This window comes from Paralichthys olivaceus, chromosome 19, assembly GCF_024713975.1.
Source record: "Paralichthys olivaceus isolate ysfri-2021 chromosome 19, ASM2471397v2, whole genome shotgun sequence".
Taxonomy (NCBI): Eukaryota; Metazoa; Chordata; class Actinopteri; order Pleuronectiformes; family Paralichthyidae; genus Paralichthys; species Paralichthys olivaceus.
In genome coordinates, this window is record NC_091111.1 from 5,873,395 (window position 1) to 5,891,693 (window position 18,299).

At 41.9% G+C, this 18,299-nt stretch overlaps 2 protein-coding genes across 31 annotated transcripts in view; one reads left to right on the forward strand and one right to left on the reverse strand.

Moving 5' to 3' along the window:
* The window catches only part of LOC109632577 (centrosomal protein of 128 kDa), a 62,663-nt gene that overhangs the window by 42,023 nt on the left and 2,341 nt on the right, over window positions 1-18,299 (forward strand). For 10 of the 14 annotated variants that reach the window (XR_011239258.1, XR_011239245.1, XR_011239249.1 and 7 more), the window contains 5 exons: window positions 3,583-4,188; window positions 4,332-6,944; window positions 7,961-8,039; window positions 9,994-10,416; window positions 12,547-12,678. The gene's annotated coding sequence lies outside the window, so the exon portion shown is untranslated. The remainder of the gene's footprint in view (window positions 1-3,582; window positions 4,189-4,331; window positions 6,945-7,960; window positions 8,040-9,993; window positions 10,417-12,546; window positions 12,679-18,299) is intronic. The other 4 variants (XR_011239247.1, XR_011239246.1, XR_011239248.1 and 1 more) reach the window with 4 other exon arrangements.
* The window catches only part of nrxn3b (neurexin 3b), a 269,160-nt gene continuing 261,884 nt past the window's right edge, over window positions 11,024-18,299 (reverse strand). For 14 of the 17 annotated variants that reach the window (XM_069514505.1, XM_069514504.1, XM_069514497.1 and 11 more), the window contains one exon: window positions 11,024-13,895. In XM_069514505.1, coding sequence (XP_069370606.1) covers window positions 12,916-13,895 — 980 coding nt within the window. In that variant the 3' untranslated portion in view covers window positions 11,024-12,915. Of the gene's footprint in view, window positions 13,896-15,835; window positions 16,419-18,299 lie in introns of all 17 variants that reach the window. The other 3 variants (XR_011239244.1, XR_011239243.1, XM_069514506.1) reach the window with 2 other exon arrangements.

Genomic DNA, 18,299 nt, shown 5'->3' on the forward strand with positions numbered 1-18,299 from the left:
ACTTCAGTGGCGTAAACACAGCACCTGCTCTGTAAACATTTCTTTAACTTGAACATAATCTTGAGCCAAATGTTTCCAGACTTTGTTCAGCTCTTCAGACAGGCTGCACATTGTTAAAGTGACAAATCAAAAATCTTAACATCACAGACAGAACGTACAACTGAAGTAAATAACATTTGATGCTGCTGCCGTCATGCTTCAAATTTCAGAGAATAGTTGTGGCGGCCTGCAGAGTTTGCAAGATCTCTGTGTGTTGTCGTCCTCAATCATTGATACAGATTTTAGTAAACTGTTATAAAACTACAAAAAACAGACAAACATGGAACTGATAACAGAATTGATGGCGTTTCACTATTTTACTTGGCTTGGTTGTGGGACAGACCATTCCTGTCTCTGTAGTCTGAGAGATAACGTGACATAAGGTCGTACCCCCCTCACCAAATAACGCAAGAGCCAATGAGTCGGAATGAAAGTGGCACAGTTCGCCCTTTTCCAAGTTAGTGTCTCATTTTGAAGCTGCTATAAAAAGTTGCACAATTGCTTTAATGCACTCATGCTTCTTATTGTACTTAAAATAAACATGTAACTTCCCAAACTAAAGAGGAAATATATTAAGCTGGAACTTTGATTGTCATGAGCAGCACAAATTCTCTTCTTTTTAAAAACATATTTTTTGTGTGTCTTTGTACAGCAGCCTGTAAAATTCAAAGAGAAGAAGGAGAAACAAGCTAGGTACTCTTCTTCCTTCATAAAATAAAAAATATCAAAATATCAAAAAATAAAAGCTTACGAGAGTTTTGGCGTTTTTGCTCGTACTTCAGCTCAGCGCTCATCCTCTGAAGAAACAGCACTGTTATCTTTCCAACGTCCCTTTCAAAAAGGAGACTCGTTTTAAAAGCAGACTTTTTTGTCAGACGCAGAAATTGTTGTCCAGGTGATTTGCTGTCCAGTCCGACAAAATGTGTCGGTGTTTTAATGAAACTGCAGCCGGAGGAAACAAAGCTCCACTAAGCTGAGCTGTGACAATGATTTAAGTCTTTGCTCACTCCCTGTTTCTCCTTTAAGAACTACATTAGTTCTAAGTTTGGTCGTCCGATGAGAATACTGAAGATCACAGATTGACTGTACTTCTTACGCATACTTAAGGTTTTATATGTATTCTTTACCTGTAGCCAACGTTACAGGAGACTGTAAATGGAACTCTTAGGGGTGTTTCAACTTGGTGTCTCTTATTTCATACGTCAGACGAGAGCTGAGCGAAATTCAGCAATAAGATTTGCTCAGACGTAAATTTTCAGATCATGTTCTGGCACAAAGTTTTTGCTATTCCCCGCTCTCATTCATCATAGTTTTCATATATTCTCATTTGTGTAAATAAATCACATTTGGCAGGCTCGGTGTCTCACACACACACACACACACACACACACAGAGGGGTAGAGACAACCCTGGATTCCTAATGCTCTTCTTTATCCTGTAACTACGTCCCTAGGAAAATGTCTGCTTATCTAAGCTATATTAGGTTGCAAAACACATGCAAACTCATAGATCAGTCCTGCTGCTCCCAGCAGACTAGTTCCCCCATTTACATTCTGCCCCATCATTTGTCCAGCTTTCCTCCACTTTGTCAGCCTGAGAGATGGTAATGAATAAATTCAGAGCTTTCCACCGCTGCGTGTTTGTTTTCTAGCAAAGGAAAATACAAGCCTCTGTGCGGAGAGAAAAAAAAGAGGGGGTTTGTAATCTGCATTTACACAAGCACGAGAAACCTGACACACATCTGTCTGAGCCTGTCAGGATGAATTGCAGCATGACAGTCAAAGTTGTTAAAAATGTGTCAGTGGAGCTCAGATCGATACTCGAGGACTCAGAGTGAAGCTCTGTCCGTGCGGATGCAGAGAGGCTGAGGTCATTAGGAGGGTGATGCACGCTCGGAGCTGACAATCAACACAGAACATATTCAGACACGCAAACACCCTTTCACATGACACAAATACAAGTGTTAATACATGACTGACGTAGAGTCCCTGCAAATGTGAATGTATCACCTGCCCTCAGCTCAGCTCCTCAGATCATCTCTGCACTGTGTCAGTACTGGTGTTTGACTAATCAGCTTCATGATCAGCATTTATACAGAACTTTTCTAATCCTATCCATCACTCAAAGCTTTAACCGTACAAGCTTCTATACACAACACTTCTTCCATCACACACCATTCACACTCGGTTATCAGGGGCAAGTTAAGGTTCAGTGTCTTGCTCAAGGACACTTCAGTTCAGAGTGTAGGAGCTGCTCTACCTCCTGAGGGACACAATAGAGAGTTGGTTGCGCGCGTCGTATTTCTGCCTCCATGTCACTGCAACGGAAGGTAGTGCAGCTAAGTCTGTGGTGTGTTCAATGGATTATTCATCATAACAACATGCTTGAAGGATGAGCTTGGCATAAAAGATGTTCAACAAAAGGTTGATGTCCTTCGTGTTTCTGAAGCTGTCGGCCACATCATCTTCAGCAGATGGTGTTTGCTTAGTTTTCATGGACTTGCTCCAGTTGTTATCCAGTGACCTAAGTATGAGAACAGGTAATTCACTGCTTTCAGAAAGTATTCAGGTGCCCTCACTTTTTTTTACATTTTTTTACGTTGCAACCTTGAGCAAAGAATTTTTTTTTCTTTATCAGAACTGATAAAGACTCTTTGTTATGACACTTCCCCTATTTCTCTAGTTCGTTTTTGCATCTGTATTCCTACACCTGAAGTCTACATGTGGTAAATTCAACTCATTGATGTGAATTGAAAAGTATTGTGTCTATTCACACATAGACCCAGAACTTGGTGGAGGGACCTCAAATCCCACCTGGCCTGGGAACGTCTCTGGATCCCCCAGGAAGAGCTGGAAAGCGTGGCTATAGAAAGAAGGATGGATGGGTGGGTGGATGGATGGGTGGATGGGTGGATGGGTGGATGGATGGATGGATGGATGGTCTATATTCATTCTCACAGTTGACAATATCTACTCCAGCACAAAAACCAAGTCATGAGGTGAAAGACAGCGTCTGCAGAATTAATATATAAATCATAAAGACAGATTGAAAGTTAGAAACCAAACATGGACTCTATCCCAGGCTTCTCATGCCGTGATTGTACCATATCACGGCATGAGATCTGAGGTTATGAAAGACATTTATTCTGTAACATTGCGGTGGGCCCATGTGTAAGGGTGAAAGTTATTCTTGTTTACCAAAGAACTGTACTTGTGATGAGAACCAGTTACAGTGTGTGCATGGCTGTCGTTGTGGCTGCTCTTTGGATATTCTTGATTTAAATTCTGATTCTGTGGTTAGCCTTTTTTTCCCCTGAACCAATATTAAAATGTGCACAGTTGTGTTGTTAAGCATATGGAATAACTGCACTTCTTTTTATTCTGCTCTTCGATGTGTGTGTTATGAAGTGTAGCTGCGTGGGCGCTGTCCAGTGCTGAAAGATGTTTATTAACATTTCCTTTTGGTTACTATAGCTTGTTGAATATTCAATATACATATCTGAATCTATATCAAATGTTCTGAGTGCAATATGTGCTTTCATAGGGAAAACTGGAACTTGGTTGACTCTTTTCTTAGCCCCTCCATGTGTTGGTCCAGCTGGCACCGGACACGGCTTTCATAATTCTTAAATGGAAGATTTGGAACGACAGGGACTCATCCTAGAACTAGACTCTGCTGAAATGGCCAAAGAGGAGAAGGGCCTTGGTAGAATCGGATGGTCACTGTGGCTGAGCTCTAGAGATCCTGGTGATTATGGCCAGATGGAAATTTCTACTCAGTGAAAGACTCATGAAAACACCTGAAGGATTCTGAGACTGTGAGAAACTTGATCCTCTGGTCTGATGAAACCAGATTCGATTCAGTTCTACGGGTCATGTTTGGATAAAACCAGGACTCTCTCTTCACCTGTCTTATAACAAAGCACAGTGACATCCTGATTGAAAAACCTCATCCAGGGCCCTCAGGACCTATACTGAGCTAAAGGTTCAATGACTCTAAGTACAGGACAAGGCTGAGTGATGCTCCCAGAGCCCCGACTCAAACCTAATCGAACATCTCTAAGGAGAAAATGGCTGTTCGCTGACCGTCCAACCTGACAGAGCTGGAGAGGATCTGCAGAGAGGGACGGCAGAAAATCCCTAAATCCAGGTATGTGAAGCTTGTCGTGTTTTACCCAAGAAGACTTGAGGGTTTTGTGGGGTATAAACTACCTCCACCAACAAGGTTGTGTGTGTGTTTACCCCTGTCCGTTTGTCTGGTGGTGATTTGTTTGTTTCTTTGTTTTTAAACAGGATTACACAATAACAACTGAGCGGATTTCCACCCAACTTAGAAGGATGCGACATGACCCAAGTAAGAACTCATTAAATAAGATCGGATGTTTTAAAGCATGTCCATTGATTTCTCAGAGAATAATTCAAAAACATATTTAGGGGACTGATATTTATGAATGTGTGATATCTGTGCAAAAATCTGGATCTAGTGAATTTAAATGTATTTTCACTAAAGGATGTTGGACCTTGGCAGAGGTTTCTAGTTGTAGATTGAATTGTGTGTATTAGTTTTAAGAATTTCAGTAGAAAGTTTCGTTTTATGTTGATTTAAGTCTGCAACATAACATGTGAGGGGGTCTGGATACTCTCTGAAACCACAGTAGATGGGAGCGGTTGTTACTCCTCTCTGTGTCTCTGTTGTATTCAGGTATATTCAGGTCAGTGTTTAGCTCGAGGGCACAATGGTAGAACTTCTAATTTTAAAAGCACTGTCACAGTGGAGACACTTGAGACTTTTATGACATAGTAAAAGCACCTGAACGGGCACAGTCGGTCACACACTGCACACACACACTCTCTCAGAAACACTGTGATTTCTAAAGATAAGGCTCATTGAATATTACCCCAGTAAAACGACTATTAGTAAACACAGCAACCCCTTAGTGTTGCTGGTGCTTCTCACAGCCAATCAAACAGGGATGGGGTGTTTGCCACCGCTGCTCGCTGCTGTTATACTGCTGCTGTAAGCCTCTGCAGCCGTCACGAGGCTGATTCCCATTAGAACAAACCTATTTGGCTTGCATTACAAACCCATTCAATCAAGCAACCGTGCTCTGCTTTTTCGTTTAAGCCCGCAGGCTGAGAGTGTATCCAGCTGCTGTGGTTCAATAAGTGAATGGGTTATTGCAGCGGAGTCTCCGTATCAACCTCATTTTCTCCTGGGATTAGAGTTAAGATAAAAAAATAGTTTTTTTGTGCGATTGTTGTGCAACAATTTGTATTTATAACCCACTTTACAACGCGATGAAGTGCAGCACACTGTTTTCTCATGGAATATGCAATAGTCACGGCTAAGCGGGGAGATTTCCATGTTTGATGGCAGACAGGTGTGGAGGAGCAGCCAGGATGACCTCTCCTGGCGCGGCGAGCGGGAGCCTCTTCACGTCCTTTATCCCACGCTCAAGTGTCATCTGCACTTGTGAGGCTCTGAGCTAAATCACACGCAGCAGCTCGAGCAGACGGGGACAGTTACAATGTGAACTGACCTGAGTGACGCGGCTGTCACAGCTTCGGTGCTGTTAGTTCATCACTTACCACTCGCTGCATCGTATGAATATGCGATCAGCCTGTAGAGCGGAATGTGGGCTCTGACTCAGGCCTCCAGGCCGAGTCTGCTCTAAATATCTCCTCTTAATTCTCCTGTGTACTTTTCTAATTAGCTTATAATACTTTTATTTCATACTGCACTGATTTTGAAACAGGGTTTTGGATGAAATCTACTAAAATAAATCAAAACGAATAAATCGAAACGAAACCTGCTCGGTGCAACCGTCTGTGACTGACTGCAGCAGTAGGAATAAAACGTGGTTAGCAGAGCTAGATTAGAAAAGCTATGGGGAAATAAATGATGGTAAAAACTGGTGCATTAAAAAGTTTTACAGTAAAACTTTAATTAGACTAGGTAAGAACATAATCATAGTCAATACATCCTGCTTGTTAGCCTCACAATGCTATTTGATAGTAAAGGTGTGAACAGATCTGGCTATTATACCATGAACTCACACAACCTTTCCTTAAAGTGCATCACAACATTCAAGTGAGTAAAATTTAATATTTCTTACTCGGATCAACATTTTTTTATATATATATATATATATATATATATATGTGTACACATATATACATGTATTAACTTTAATGTTTCTTTGCACAACTCACAACACTCAGAGCCAGTTGACATGTACATATTCACGTACATGTTTCAACCCAACCTGTTTTTGTTCACCTCACATGAATCCCAGAAATCCAAGACAAGCAAATGGATGTTTTTAAAGTTTTATATAACCTGGCAACTCAGGTTGTTGTTTGCTATGACTGGCTGGTGAGAGGCAGGAGGCCTCATGTGGAATTCAGCATTGGACTCGGAGTGTTTGTGTTATCAGGAGGAAAGTCACCTTTGCAAGCAACTGCTCAAGTCTTTTTTTTGACCATTTTGATGAAAATATCTCACTGATTAGGGGATTGTTTCCTTTGTTGCTGTCAATTATCATCATATTTCAAACCTGAGATGTGACTTCATGAATTCAAACAGCTCATGTGATTGAAGCTGCACGGAGCTCCCTCTACGCGGCCTCTACAATTATCTGCCTCCGTCACTTACCATCAAATCATATTTACTGCTGCTTCTGCCGCAGTCACCTTCACAGTAGTTGAAACATTTTGAAGTTCACTCGCCTGCTCCCATCTCGCCCACCTCACTTTCCATCTGGTCTAAATGGGTTGGGGCCGGGGGCCGGCCTGCGTCCGGGGGCCCCAGGGAGCGGAGCCGCCGCTGAGATGCTCAGTGCTTCATTGGGATTCTCTCTGGATCCAATCACACTGTCAAGCTCAGATTGGAGGCCTGTCTCCTTGGTAAGTGGATAAAGCACACACACACACACACACACTTTCTGACATACAGACGGAGACAGAACACATACAGTATAAATGTGCACCCACGTACTCGTGCACTTTCATAGATGCTCTGTCTTGATCCTCGCAGCCTTGTTGATGCTCTCGACTGCAGGGCATCAGTGAAGCAGCTCAGTCTCATCTGAAAAAACAAACCTGCTCTTCTTTTCTTGTTGTTGCACTCCAGTGATAAACTATTTCAAAGACATGGTCACACTGCCACTCTGCAGTCGGTCAGTAAACACCTTGTAGCATCTTAAATTGCCCAAAAATACCTGTAGATTTTAATGCATGTGGAGGTTTTCTACAAAAACACGACTCTCAATGCTCCGTCCATGCTCTGTGTGAAAGCCTGTTGAGCTGCCAGCCGTTGTCCCTAGATGGCACTGTGTCCTCTAGGCGAGCGAGCGGGCCTGCTGTTCATCATGCAGCCGTGACAGCCTGTAAAAGCTTTTGTCAGTGGAACTGAAGATTTAGAGCCCAGATTAGCACATTCATATTTTGGCAGTTAATTAGAGCTGAGGAGCTAACTGAAAGCTCTGGCTGCTGAGTGATGGAGCGGAGGAGAGAGGGGAGGTGTGCTCCTCATGCACAGAGACACAAAGTGAATTAAGTGCACATATATGCACTGCACCTGCTATTAGTGTGTCACTGAGACGACTGTGAAAGCTTAACCCACACAAGCACTGAACCATTTCCTATTTTTTCCCCCCTGTGAACTTTGAGGTCGCTTCAGCATGCCCAGTGCGTACACACGCCTGCACACACACACACGCTTCTTTTTGAGGTTTACACGTGTGCGTGTCTCTGTGTGTGTGTGTGTGTGTGTGTGTGTGTGTGTGTGTGTGTGTGTGTGTGTGTGTCCTTCATAAGGCCAGTGTGCTCATATTTTACCTGTCAGGACTGATCACCATCGCCTCCACAGCTGCTTCGCCTGCGTCCGCGGAGGATCTAACATCTCTCCTGAATCTTTACAGAGTGAAAAGCAAGATGTCTACAGGAGCCATTACATGCTGCAGCTGCACACAGTGATTTACAGCATCCTGCAGGAGAAAGGCAAGTAACCTGATTTCATGTGTAATCATTGACAGAGCTGATGCATTGTATTGCCACTGGGGAAAAAAAGAAGCCGTAAATGTGTTTAAGTGGAATTAACCAGTTCATTAGTTGAAGTAAAATTTCATGACAGGTCAACTGTCAGCGTTTAAATGCACGTAGGGGAGCCGGGCCAATCCCTCGTTGGTGTTTCAGGGGCCGTATACGTGGCGAAGGCAGAGCTAATGCTGTCAAACGCACACAGAAATCCATTTGGAGAAGCCATTAGCAAATGTAAATTGTTTTTCTGTCAATTAAGATATGAATTATCCGGCCGACATCGGCGGGATTGATGTAATCGAGTTCTGCTAATTTGACTAAAAGGAAAAGTGGTTGCTACACATAAAATCCAATCAATAAACTTTGTCAGCCAACAACTGTGTAGGCAAATGGGTTGTGAATATCAAATGGATATGTTTCCTCCGCTGGCACCCTGCTGGTGTAAATTTGAAAGTGACTAATAGCTGTGAATGCAGCAATACCTCAATGTTTCAGGGTTTGTGCCAGGAAGCTTTTTTTGCATTAACGGGTTCCTATTCACTGACCTGAATTCATTATGATTATGATATTAATTGCAAACAAATATTTATTTGCCGTTTGGAGAAATATTTGGCTCGACAGTAATGCTTCTTATATATTCTCTTTTTCTGTAGTGCTTTATGCTGCAATTACTTTCCCCTGTGCTTGTTTTTGTTTCTCTCTTCTCTTGATGTGATTGTCTCGCTAAGTGCCTCATAAAATGTGCCTTTTATTTAAATCTCTGCCCTCTGCACTGTGGAAAGAGCAATTTACTTTTTACCAGATTCTGCACAGAAGACAGTTCAGAATTTTTTTTTATTACCTGCCATCTAACCAGCTTTCTTTGTGTACAAGTACACAATAAGACTGCGATTCATATTGAGTGTTGTAAATGAGAGGAGTGTCTCTGACAGATGCTCCTGATCCTGAATCAGCTCTGATAGTCGAGGCATGAAGGTAGAGAAGTTGTGACCTGGTGCTCAGCGTCTGGCTCAGTTTACACAAGAACAAATAAATGTTGAGTGATTTCAAACAGGGCAGTTTGTTTAGGAAGGAACTAATCAGAGACAACAAACAGCTTCACGTTGTCTGTATAAACTCTAACAAACCTTCAAATGACAAAATGTCACATGAACGACAGCTCCACACTGCAGCTTCACAAAAAACACACAAATACACACAACACAGGAACATTATTAACATCAGTTTAACTATGCATTGTCTATTTGGTTGTATTGTGTGTATTTACAGTGCATGTGTTGTCTGGAGAGTTTTCTTAGTATTTCTGCCTCTGCAAGGAAATTAAGGCTTTGTGAGTTCGTAGTTTGCCTGGATATTAGCCACTGGAGGGCAGCATAAACGAGCTGTAATCAAAACACTGACCACTGCATCGCGTTAAAAAGATAGAGATAAAGATAGAAGACACGTCGGCTCCACAAAAGTGAAGCCAAAACATTTTGATTGCCACCTAGTGGCTGGCTACAGTATAGGTGATAAATCCTTCCTCCTACATATTATGTGGCATGTACCAAATGAGAAAGTACACGTTAAATACATATTTCTAGGTGTTTCTTATCTCACCGATGTTTGTCCAAGTCTTCACCTTTGATTTTAATTTGTTATCTGATGCTATCAAAACGAGATGAAATGTGAGACTGACCCCTGATTGGTTAATTGTTATAGTGCAGACTGGTGCAAAATGAGTGAGATCACAGCTTTGGTGTAATGGATATTGTAGCTTTATTTCCTGATAGTGGGATGAAGTGGAGACGCTTTATATACAGTCTATGGACTAAATGCACTATACTCGTCCACTAGTTGTCAGGCCTGTGTGCAGTTTGGTGCAGGTTAAGCAAATAACATTTTATTTCATTTTTTTTTTCCTAAACTGCAATAGGAGCAAGTTGAGTCCACAACAGTGAGCTGAAAGACGCACCACCACTCTGAGAACTACCAAGCTGGGTGATGTATTCTGTGTTTTTATATGAGAGACCCTTTCCAGTCATGATGTGAACCATTGTCATTCCACAAATACCAACTAAAGCCACTTCAAAGCCTTTTTGCTGAATTCCACTGCTCCTGAGGTTAATCTCTGCCGTTGTAGGGCACTGTGGCGGTTCGATGAAGTGTCATTGCTGAAAGGAATGTTGTTTTCTCGCACATTAACTTTTTATTTTGTTGACTTATGCAGAACAAATTTCCACACATTTTTCTGGAGTGAAGAAAATGTGGGTCTGTCTGGGAATGTGAAAAACAGTCCCTGAGTGGAACGAATCCCTGCTGGCCTCCATGTACCCGTTGCCTGTGGCAGGATGAATGGGTGAGTTAATATGTAGTCATTGTGCGCGCTGGATATACTCACACATGCTACTGTGATATCTTACATCAATGGGCTATTGCAAGTTAATGACCAGCTCTGTGAAGGCCCATTTGCACGAAATATGGACAATGTAAAAATGAGCTTGGAAAGCAGGTGCTGCTGCCATTGAGGAGCTCATAACCCACACATATGGTTGAGGAGAATCTCATTTAACTGAGCACTCTCACAAAGACCTGGCTCTAAAGAAACCTAAATCTATTCCGCCGCCGTGGTGAAGACTCTGGACCCCCCCGATAACCGTTTTCTCCCCTCGTTTCTTTTCTCTCTTGTTGCATCAACGATCAGTGAATGAATTTGCATAATCATCTATAGTTAAATGATAGCGTTGAGCTACTCAGCTCCGGACTTCATTTGAATAGAAATGATACCACTTTTTGGTTTAAAAGGAAATCACTGAAGTGATCGCGAATGGATGAAAAATTTTGGTTTCGGTGAATAACCTTCAGTATAGATGGTATCTACCTCCATCTCCTCGCAGCTTCACCACCTGATCACACACCACGACAATAGATTAGTGACAGCCAGCCGCACTCCAACATCCAAAACGTTTTTTGGGAACAACATTTTTTTTTATTTCGGGGAATCGTTTGGAGTCAAAGGAGCATAAGACAATAATAAATAACTGGTCAAAATGTCAAGTACCAACACAAAAACTCAAAGTGAACACTGACTGATTTTGCTTGAAGATAAATGAGAACAATTAACTTCAGCAAAAAATAATGAAATTTGAAAAGAACAAAAAACAACATATTGCCAGAGGGTCATAAAAATGAGACATAAAATTAAGCTACGTAATATCAGAAAAAAAAAATTAATGCAAAAAGACAAGTTGAGCAGACGAGAACATTGACACAGTTTAAAAAAAGGAAGAATAGAAACAAACATAAACACCTGTTAAGTCAGTAAGGTGCTAGCAACAGATCCAAATCCATCATAATCTGTCTTTATTTTCTTGTTCTGATGTTTTTAAATTTCCAATAAAAAAAGAAATAACATGATGAAAGTAACTGGAGAATAAGAGGAGTCCCTAATACAAGATCTGAGGGAGGTGTTTTCTGTTGGTCAAATATTCATGCGACTGAAGAGAAACACCATCCAGAGACTAGACTTCTAATCTAACAACATTTGCTCTGGCCTAAACAAATGTTGCTGTGCACATCATTTTTTTTATCCCCAGGTGTTCCTGGTGAAAGAATAAAAATCCTTTTTTGTCATGTTGCTACAGCAGAAAAATCAAATGGTCTGTCTGTACAAGAAGTGGGTTTTTAAAAAAACTGAACAGAATCTTGAATTTTCTGTACAATATTGACCTGCAAAGCACAACGGCTATGATGTAATAAAATATGTAAACATATTTGCTGTTTTTTGACACAGTCGTCTGTGACAACACATAGAATCACGCTTGTTCACACTGGAGTCTTTAGCCTGGACGTTTCTCTTTTGTAAGATTGTAAAAATTAAATCTCGGCCAGACAAATTATGAGAACGAATTTTGTCAGAAAACTGGACCCAAACAAATAAAATGAAAGCAAAGGGAGAATGCTATCAGAGATTCAAAATTCAGAGAAGTAACAATGTGCAATTTGCCTGGCGGTTCCACTTTTGCACGCTTGAACACCATCTAGTATTTGGATGCCATGCACAGCAGTCCAATCCTTAGCCGAGACGTGAGGGAGGGAGAGGAAAATATTGAGATACATGACTGTATCACATCCTGCTGAGCAGTCACTGAGCATTGCCTAGTCAACCCTGACTGCACGTCATCCTTCAAAACAATACAGACCTAAACTCAATAGCTAAATAAATTACTAAACAAATAAATAAAAAACAAACCAAAGAAATAAAAAGAAAAAAAGACAGCTTTAAGTACATATACTTTACCTCATATCGCATCCATGACAGCTACATTTAATGAAACCATTTGTAATGTGAAATCACGTTTTGACTTCCAACTTTCCCGACAATCATTGTTTCTTGAGGTCCCTCACTTACACAGATGCCAGCACCACGTCACATACACCTCACATGCATGCTCAGAATGGCTGAAATGACAGTGATCGTATTTTACAGGGTTACAATGGACAAGGTTGTCAGATCTCCAAGGGTCACACACCTCTTTGACAGTCACCTGGGGTCGTGTGGATGTTAAAGAGTGATACTTATTCACACTGCCAAATGTCTGCAGCAGGGACTCCTTGAAAGGTTTGTGTTGAATCCCAGTGAAGTTGTACTGCATTGTCTCTCCATAATGCTTACAATAGTAAGTGTGCTTCCAGAAGCCAAAGTTCTTTAGTAAATGTCTCAGTGACTCAGCAAGTCTTGAGTTCTCAGGAGATTTGATCCTTTTTAAATCACAGTTGCCAATATGGTACTGTCAAAATGTTTATAACTTTGTTCCAAACAGTTTGTACTTTTATGTGTTGGGAAATGATTTGATTTCTATACATAATATTCCTTGTCCTTGTCTTTCGGTCTCTTGCTACTGGCGCTGCCTTTGGCACTGCCGCTGGGTGCTTTATCCTTCACCACAGCGCCATTGGTTTGTGCCGAGTTGCTGATGTAGTTGCGCGTCTCGTCCACCTGGTAGGAACCCTCGTCCCTGTTCCTGTACTTGTACATGGCGTAGAGGAGGATGAGGATGCAGAGGGCAGCGGCTGAGACAATGCCCACCACCATGCCCGTGGTACTGCTGGATTCTCGGATCACCTCAGAGGCCCCCGGGGGCACCCGCCGCACCACGCCGGGCACTGTGGGCAAGGCTGCGGGCACTGTGCGCAGCATGGGCGAGGTGATGAAGGGACCCCGTGGCTTGGTGCCATCCCCATCAAAGGAGGTGGGCAGGGGCAGCAGGACTATGTCCGGCTGTGGGGGTTTTACCTCGCGGTTGTTCATTTTCCCAGCGGGCAGCTTGGGTGGCGTGTCCGAGGGGACTGCCGCCGGTGGTGTGCCCCGGAGGTCGGGTAGAGGCGAGGTGGGTATAGTCCTACCTGCCTCAGAGGCTTTGCTAGGCCTCAAGTCCTTGGCCTCCCACTTGGGCGCGAGGGCTTTGTAGCCACCTTCATAGGCCGATGTGGTCAAGATCTTATCTGTTACCAGGGAGAAGGTGGTGTAAAAATCTTCATCGTCAGTCGGGGGCAGGCTAGAGTCGAAAGCTTCGCCAGAGCCAAACCCCGAAATCACCATTCCATCATCATCATCATCATCATCATCATCATCACCATCATCACAATCATCGCTGCCTCGGTCCGACAAGCAAGGTACCCCCGCCTCAGTGGCCATGGCCAAGGATTCTTTGGTGGTCTCAATAATGGTGAGGACGGGGCGGAGGGTTGGGGGGAGGGGGATGAAGGGAGAACGGGTGGATACAGAAGGGATGTCTATGGGGTCCTCGACTAGCACGGGGATGACTAGCTCCCCTCCTGGAAAGTGAGAACAGAGAAACAAACATAAGTCAGGAGGTGGAAAGTCTTTGCTCGGCAAAGCAAGAAGCAAACACCAAAAGAAACGGTAACTGAAGAACGTAAAAAGCAAAGCTCAACATAGGGAAGAAAACAAAACTGAAGATAAACAAAGAAAGAAAGAACAGAAAATATTGTACCAGTGCAAAAACAAAGAAACTCAGAACCAAACAAGACCCAAACTGAAAGAAAACAACAGCCATAAATAAAGAATACATTGCATCAAAAGGCTTTGAGGGATGCACAAGGGTGAGCCACAATAAACTGACTCCTCACACATAGCCTACATCTGCTCACCTAACAGAGCTACATTAACACTGAACTTTCAACAACTTATATATTTTCTATGAGCTGCATGTAGATTGAGCGTTGCTCTGTGTATATGTCACAAAGTTTAATATTTAGTTCTATCTGCTAACGGCTGCTTAAATTATTTTAAGGCTCGTTTCATGTATCTTTAAGTGTAAATCCCCTTTTCAGTCCATTCAAACACTTAGAGCACCAAAAGATGTGCTCTGTGGACAAACAGAAGCAGAGGGCATTAGCATTTGTTTGCTACTCGAGTGCAAGCCAGTGGGCCTGAAAGGAAGTTAACTAAGTCTGAAATGAGAAAGTGTTTGTAAGGTGTTTTCATAAAGCTGCTCAGAGAGGCGCTTTTTAACCCCACTGACCTACATCAGCGAACAAACACCGACAGCTCCTGCATCATAAAGCTGAGAAATTATAGTAAACTAACACAGAAGAGGTGATGTTTATGGACTGGAGCTGCTCCACAGTCCCAAAAAAAAAGAAGACTGGTACTTTAATGCTCACACCGAATGCAAAGCGAGTTTTCACATTGCATTATTCACCAGAGTTTGGCTGCAGGATCATTTGTGTTGACCTGCAGTACTTGCGTTGTACCTGTTGTGGAAACGCAGGACAAGCCAGTGCCGACATGTTTGGGACCACATTTCCTAGGAGCTGTGCTTGGATGTCTGTCATTTCCAGCGCTACCTGAGGCTGAACAGTGGCCATTTCAATTTGCCTGCTTGCTTGGATCATTGCCAGGGCTCGTTTCCTGAGTTTCATTCTATAACTCTCTAGCGAGTGAAGCAGGGCAAGCGACATGAACTTTGCGGCCATTTGTGTCTATTCACAAATGTCCATTGAGTTTGCATGTAAACATCTTGCACGAAACACTCGCTTTGCGTTTGGTGTGAATAAATCATTAATCTAACCGAGGGCCCCTCGCTGATCTAAAACTCCACCATTAAAAAGTCACCACTAACCAGTCGGCTCCCCAACTTGCCCTAGCCTCGTGCCTTTTGACCCCTACAGTTACCACAATGGCACAAAGTCACCAGGCAGTTCAGTGACACCTGAATGTTTGCGGATTTATTTGATGGTAGAATCTCATTTGTCAGATGTTATAATACAAGATTATTCATCAGAGAGTCTAAGGAACCTAAAGTATGTCTACAATTAACCATTAATGACAAATCCATATTGGAACACTTGATACCAGCTCTGGCTAAAACTGTTGAAACATTCAGATGTCGACTGAAGCTGCGTCTCCTCTTGCCAAAGTGGCTTGTTTGTACATCGCAAAGGCTCACAAACAGGGCACTATAAAGAGATGCAAACCTTTTGGAACAGTAAAGACAAAAAGAACACAACAGAAAACGAAGGAAACCGAAAATCATAATTAAGGCATTGCAAAGGTTCAGAGTTAGAGCAAACATCGTAAAAACATTCACAAAGTAAAGCCACAGATAGAGCTATCCAGAAAGGGATTAGTAATAAGTAAGTAGAAAAAACAGGTAAAATCAAAGTCAGCTCGGAAAATCATAAAAGCCTACAAAAAGAAAAAAAAACAGTTTTCAAAGGAAGAAAGCATACCATCAGTTTTGTCAACTTACATCAACAAATTGCCCGCATGATTTTGGCAGGAAGAAAAAAAAATTTACAAAAGAAAGTTGTGTAAGAATGCCTTTGGACAAGTTAGGTTAGTTTCGTTTTTAACAGTTTCTGATTAAGTAGTATATATTTCTCTTTTGAGACAGGATGGTACAGGGAGGCAACAACACATACATCCACACATCATGACATGAAAAATAATCTTCACCATTCTGTTCAGGATATCTCTTTTTTGTTCTTTTGATAATCATTTAGCTTTATATAAAAAAGAAAACTGTATCTCTATAATTCTTGCTTTGATAGATAATTCTCTCCATAAATATCTACAGCCTGATCAGATTACTTTTTTTTCTTTTTTCTTTTATCTCTGTCGACTTTAACATGTTCATCGGTAATGAACAAACGGATGACTGTACATATCTTAGAATCTCTACGTAAAGGGTTCAGGAGCAGGGAGTGTGAAACGGGGTGGGACCTATGAACATACTAGGAAGGAAATGACATAGATGGGGGTGAACGTGTACATCAGTTGCCATGTCCATGTAAAGGCGGCACGAAGCGGTCGAGCGGCATTAGAGCTTTTGGCTGTAAGGAAGGGATGGGGATATACAAACAATGAGCATATACATGCCCATCTACAAAAGAGAACAGCACTCTCAACAATGACAGTTTTACAGACCCTAAGCTGCAACTTCTTTGCCATGCACAAAAATTAATCGACTTATTCATTGATTAAATCCAAATTCAATCAGAGGTAGAGCTATTCAATAACAGGAGAATATTAGAGAGCAGCATACAAACAGTTTTTCCACTTTGAAGGTAGCTTCTCTTTTTTCTCTATGAGGACATGAATTTGAACCTTCCAATGCTGCTGCGTCGTTTTGAAACCCAATCTCCAAAACCTTCTGTCGTTATTAATAAGAGAAATTCATTCATAGAGAAAAGAGGAAGCCTTATTCTGATTAGGGAAAAATAAATCATCAAAACATTAGAAAAATAGTGATTCTTAGCAAATTAGCAGATTAAAATTTGAACATTTTCAGAAAAGAAACATAGAATTAGACATATATGTGTATTAACATATATGTACAAACAAGACAAAAAAAATATAAACAGACTAGCAAGCAAGAAAGAAAGGCATTAAATTTCTCACACTATCAAAGATGAACAACCAGAAAGCACACACTGAGGCAGACAAAGAGAGGGGGACAGTTTAAAGGCAAAGTGTCACCACCTTCACTTAACTAATAATAAACTGCTTATTATTAGTTACTTCAATACATTTCTCTTGTTAGTATTTTTAAAACACGGGACAGGGCGTGCAATCTGGATGTACGTCAGAGAGAGAGAGGTATATCAGACAAGGTCTTATTTTGGATTTTAGTTTCACTATAAGAAGTTGGGTAATGCATGCTTAAGTAAGTTGCATTTAGGGAGAGTAATATACAATAACAATACAGCAAGCCAGGGGTCGGGGGGGGGGGGCTTTAGAGGGGGTCAAAGATCAGTGTAAGGTCACTGCCATCAAAGGGCTGTGGGATATTATCTCAGGCAAGGAAACCATTCATCAGCAGTTAACAGGGGGAGAAGGTGCACCATGGGTGATGTATAACCAATATTAAATGGTATTTAGCCGCACCACATTTGCTACTTAATCAAGAGGGGGAGTAAAGTGATAATTAATGAGCCACTTTTTTATGAAATGTTTAGATGCTTTGTGTTCTGTGCATAACCAACAGCCTTTGTTTGGCAGGTAAACACTGTGCTGGGAGCGAGTTCCACAAGAGGGCACAGGGGGGCGGGTTTTTATCTGTGCCTCTGGTGAGTTTAAGGAGAAGTGAAAGGCACATTTGTCTTCAGACGTCAGGTGTTTGGTTCCTCCTCTGCAGGCTGGTTTACAGAAAAAAACTCTTTCATTTAGCTTAAAATTGGCCCCTGAGTCAAGCTTTATTGGAAATATGGCATGTGTCAGGCTGTGTATTATCAACTGGCGTCTTTAATGTGAATCTTCCCGACTGTCCAACCATGCTCCAGAGAACAGAGTAATGTCTGACGCGATAACAGAGTGGCTTTTCACTGTAAGAACGTGGTGTTTCATCTTCGCTATGACTAACATCTAATGCTGGTGTTGCACGGCTGTGATAACATTCCAACTACAGAACTCTTTGCCTTGTTTAATGCACAAAGGCAGCACAGCATAAGCGATTTCGCCGAGGCTTTATTTATCCAACTCTGCCCTTGTTGTCTCGGCCTTGTTTGCAACCTTTCACTCCATTCTCGGCTAACAGCTTTCGGCGACTGTTAGCTTTGCGCTGTATCAACAAAACACTTGGATGTGAGGGAAACCACTGCAGTTAAGGGTCTCCATTAAAGTCAGTGCAGAGGACCTTGATGTTTTGGTAAACACTTTAATCCTACGTAAGCTCTTGCACAAGCATTGCACATCTTCCTGCATTTCTGAAGCAG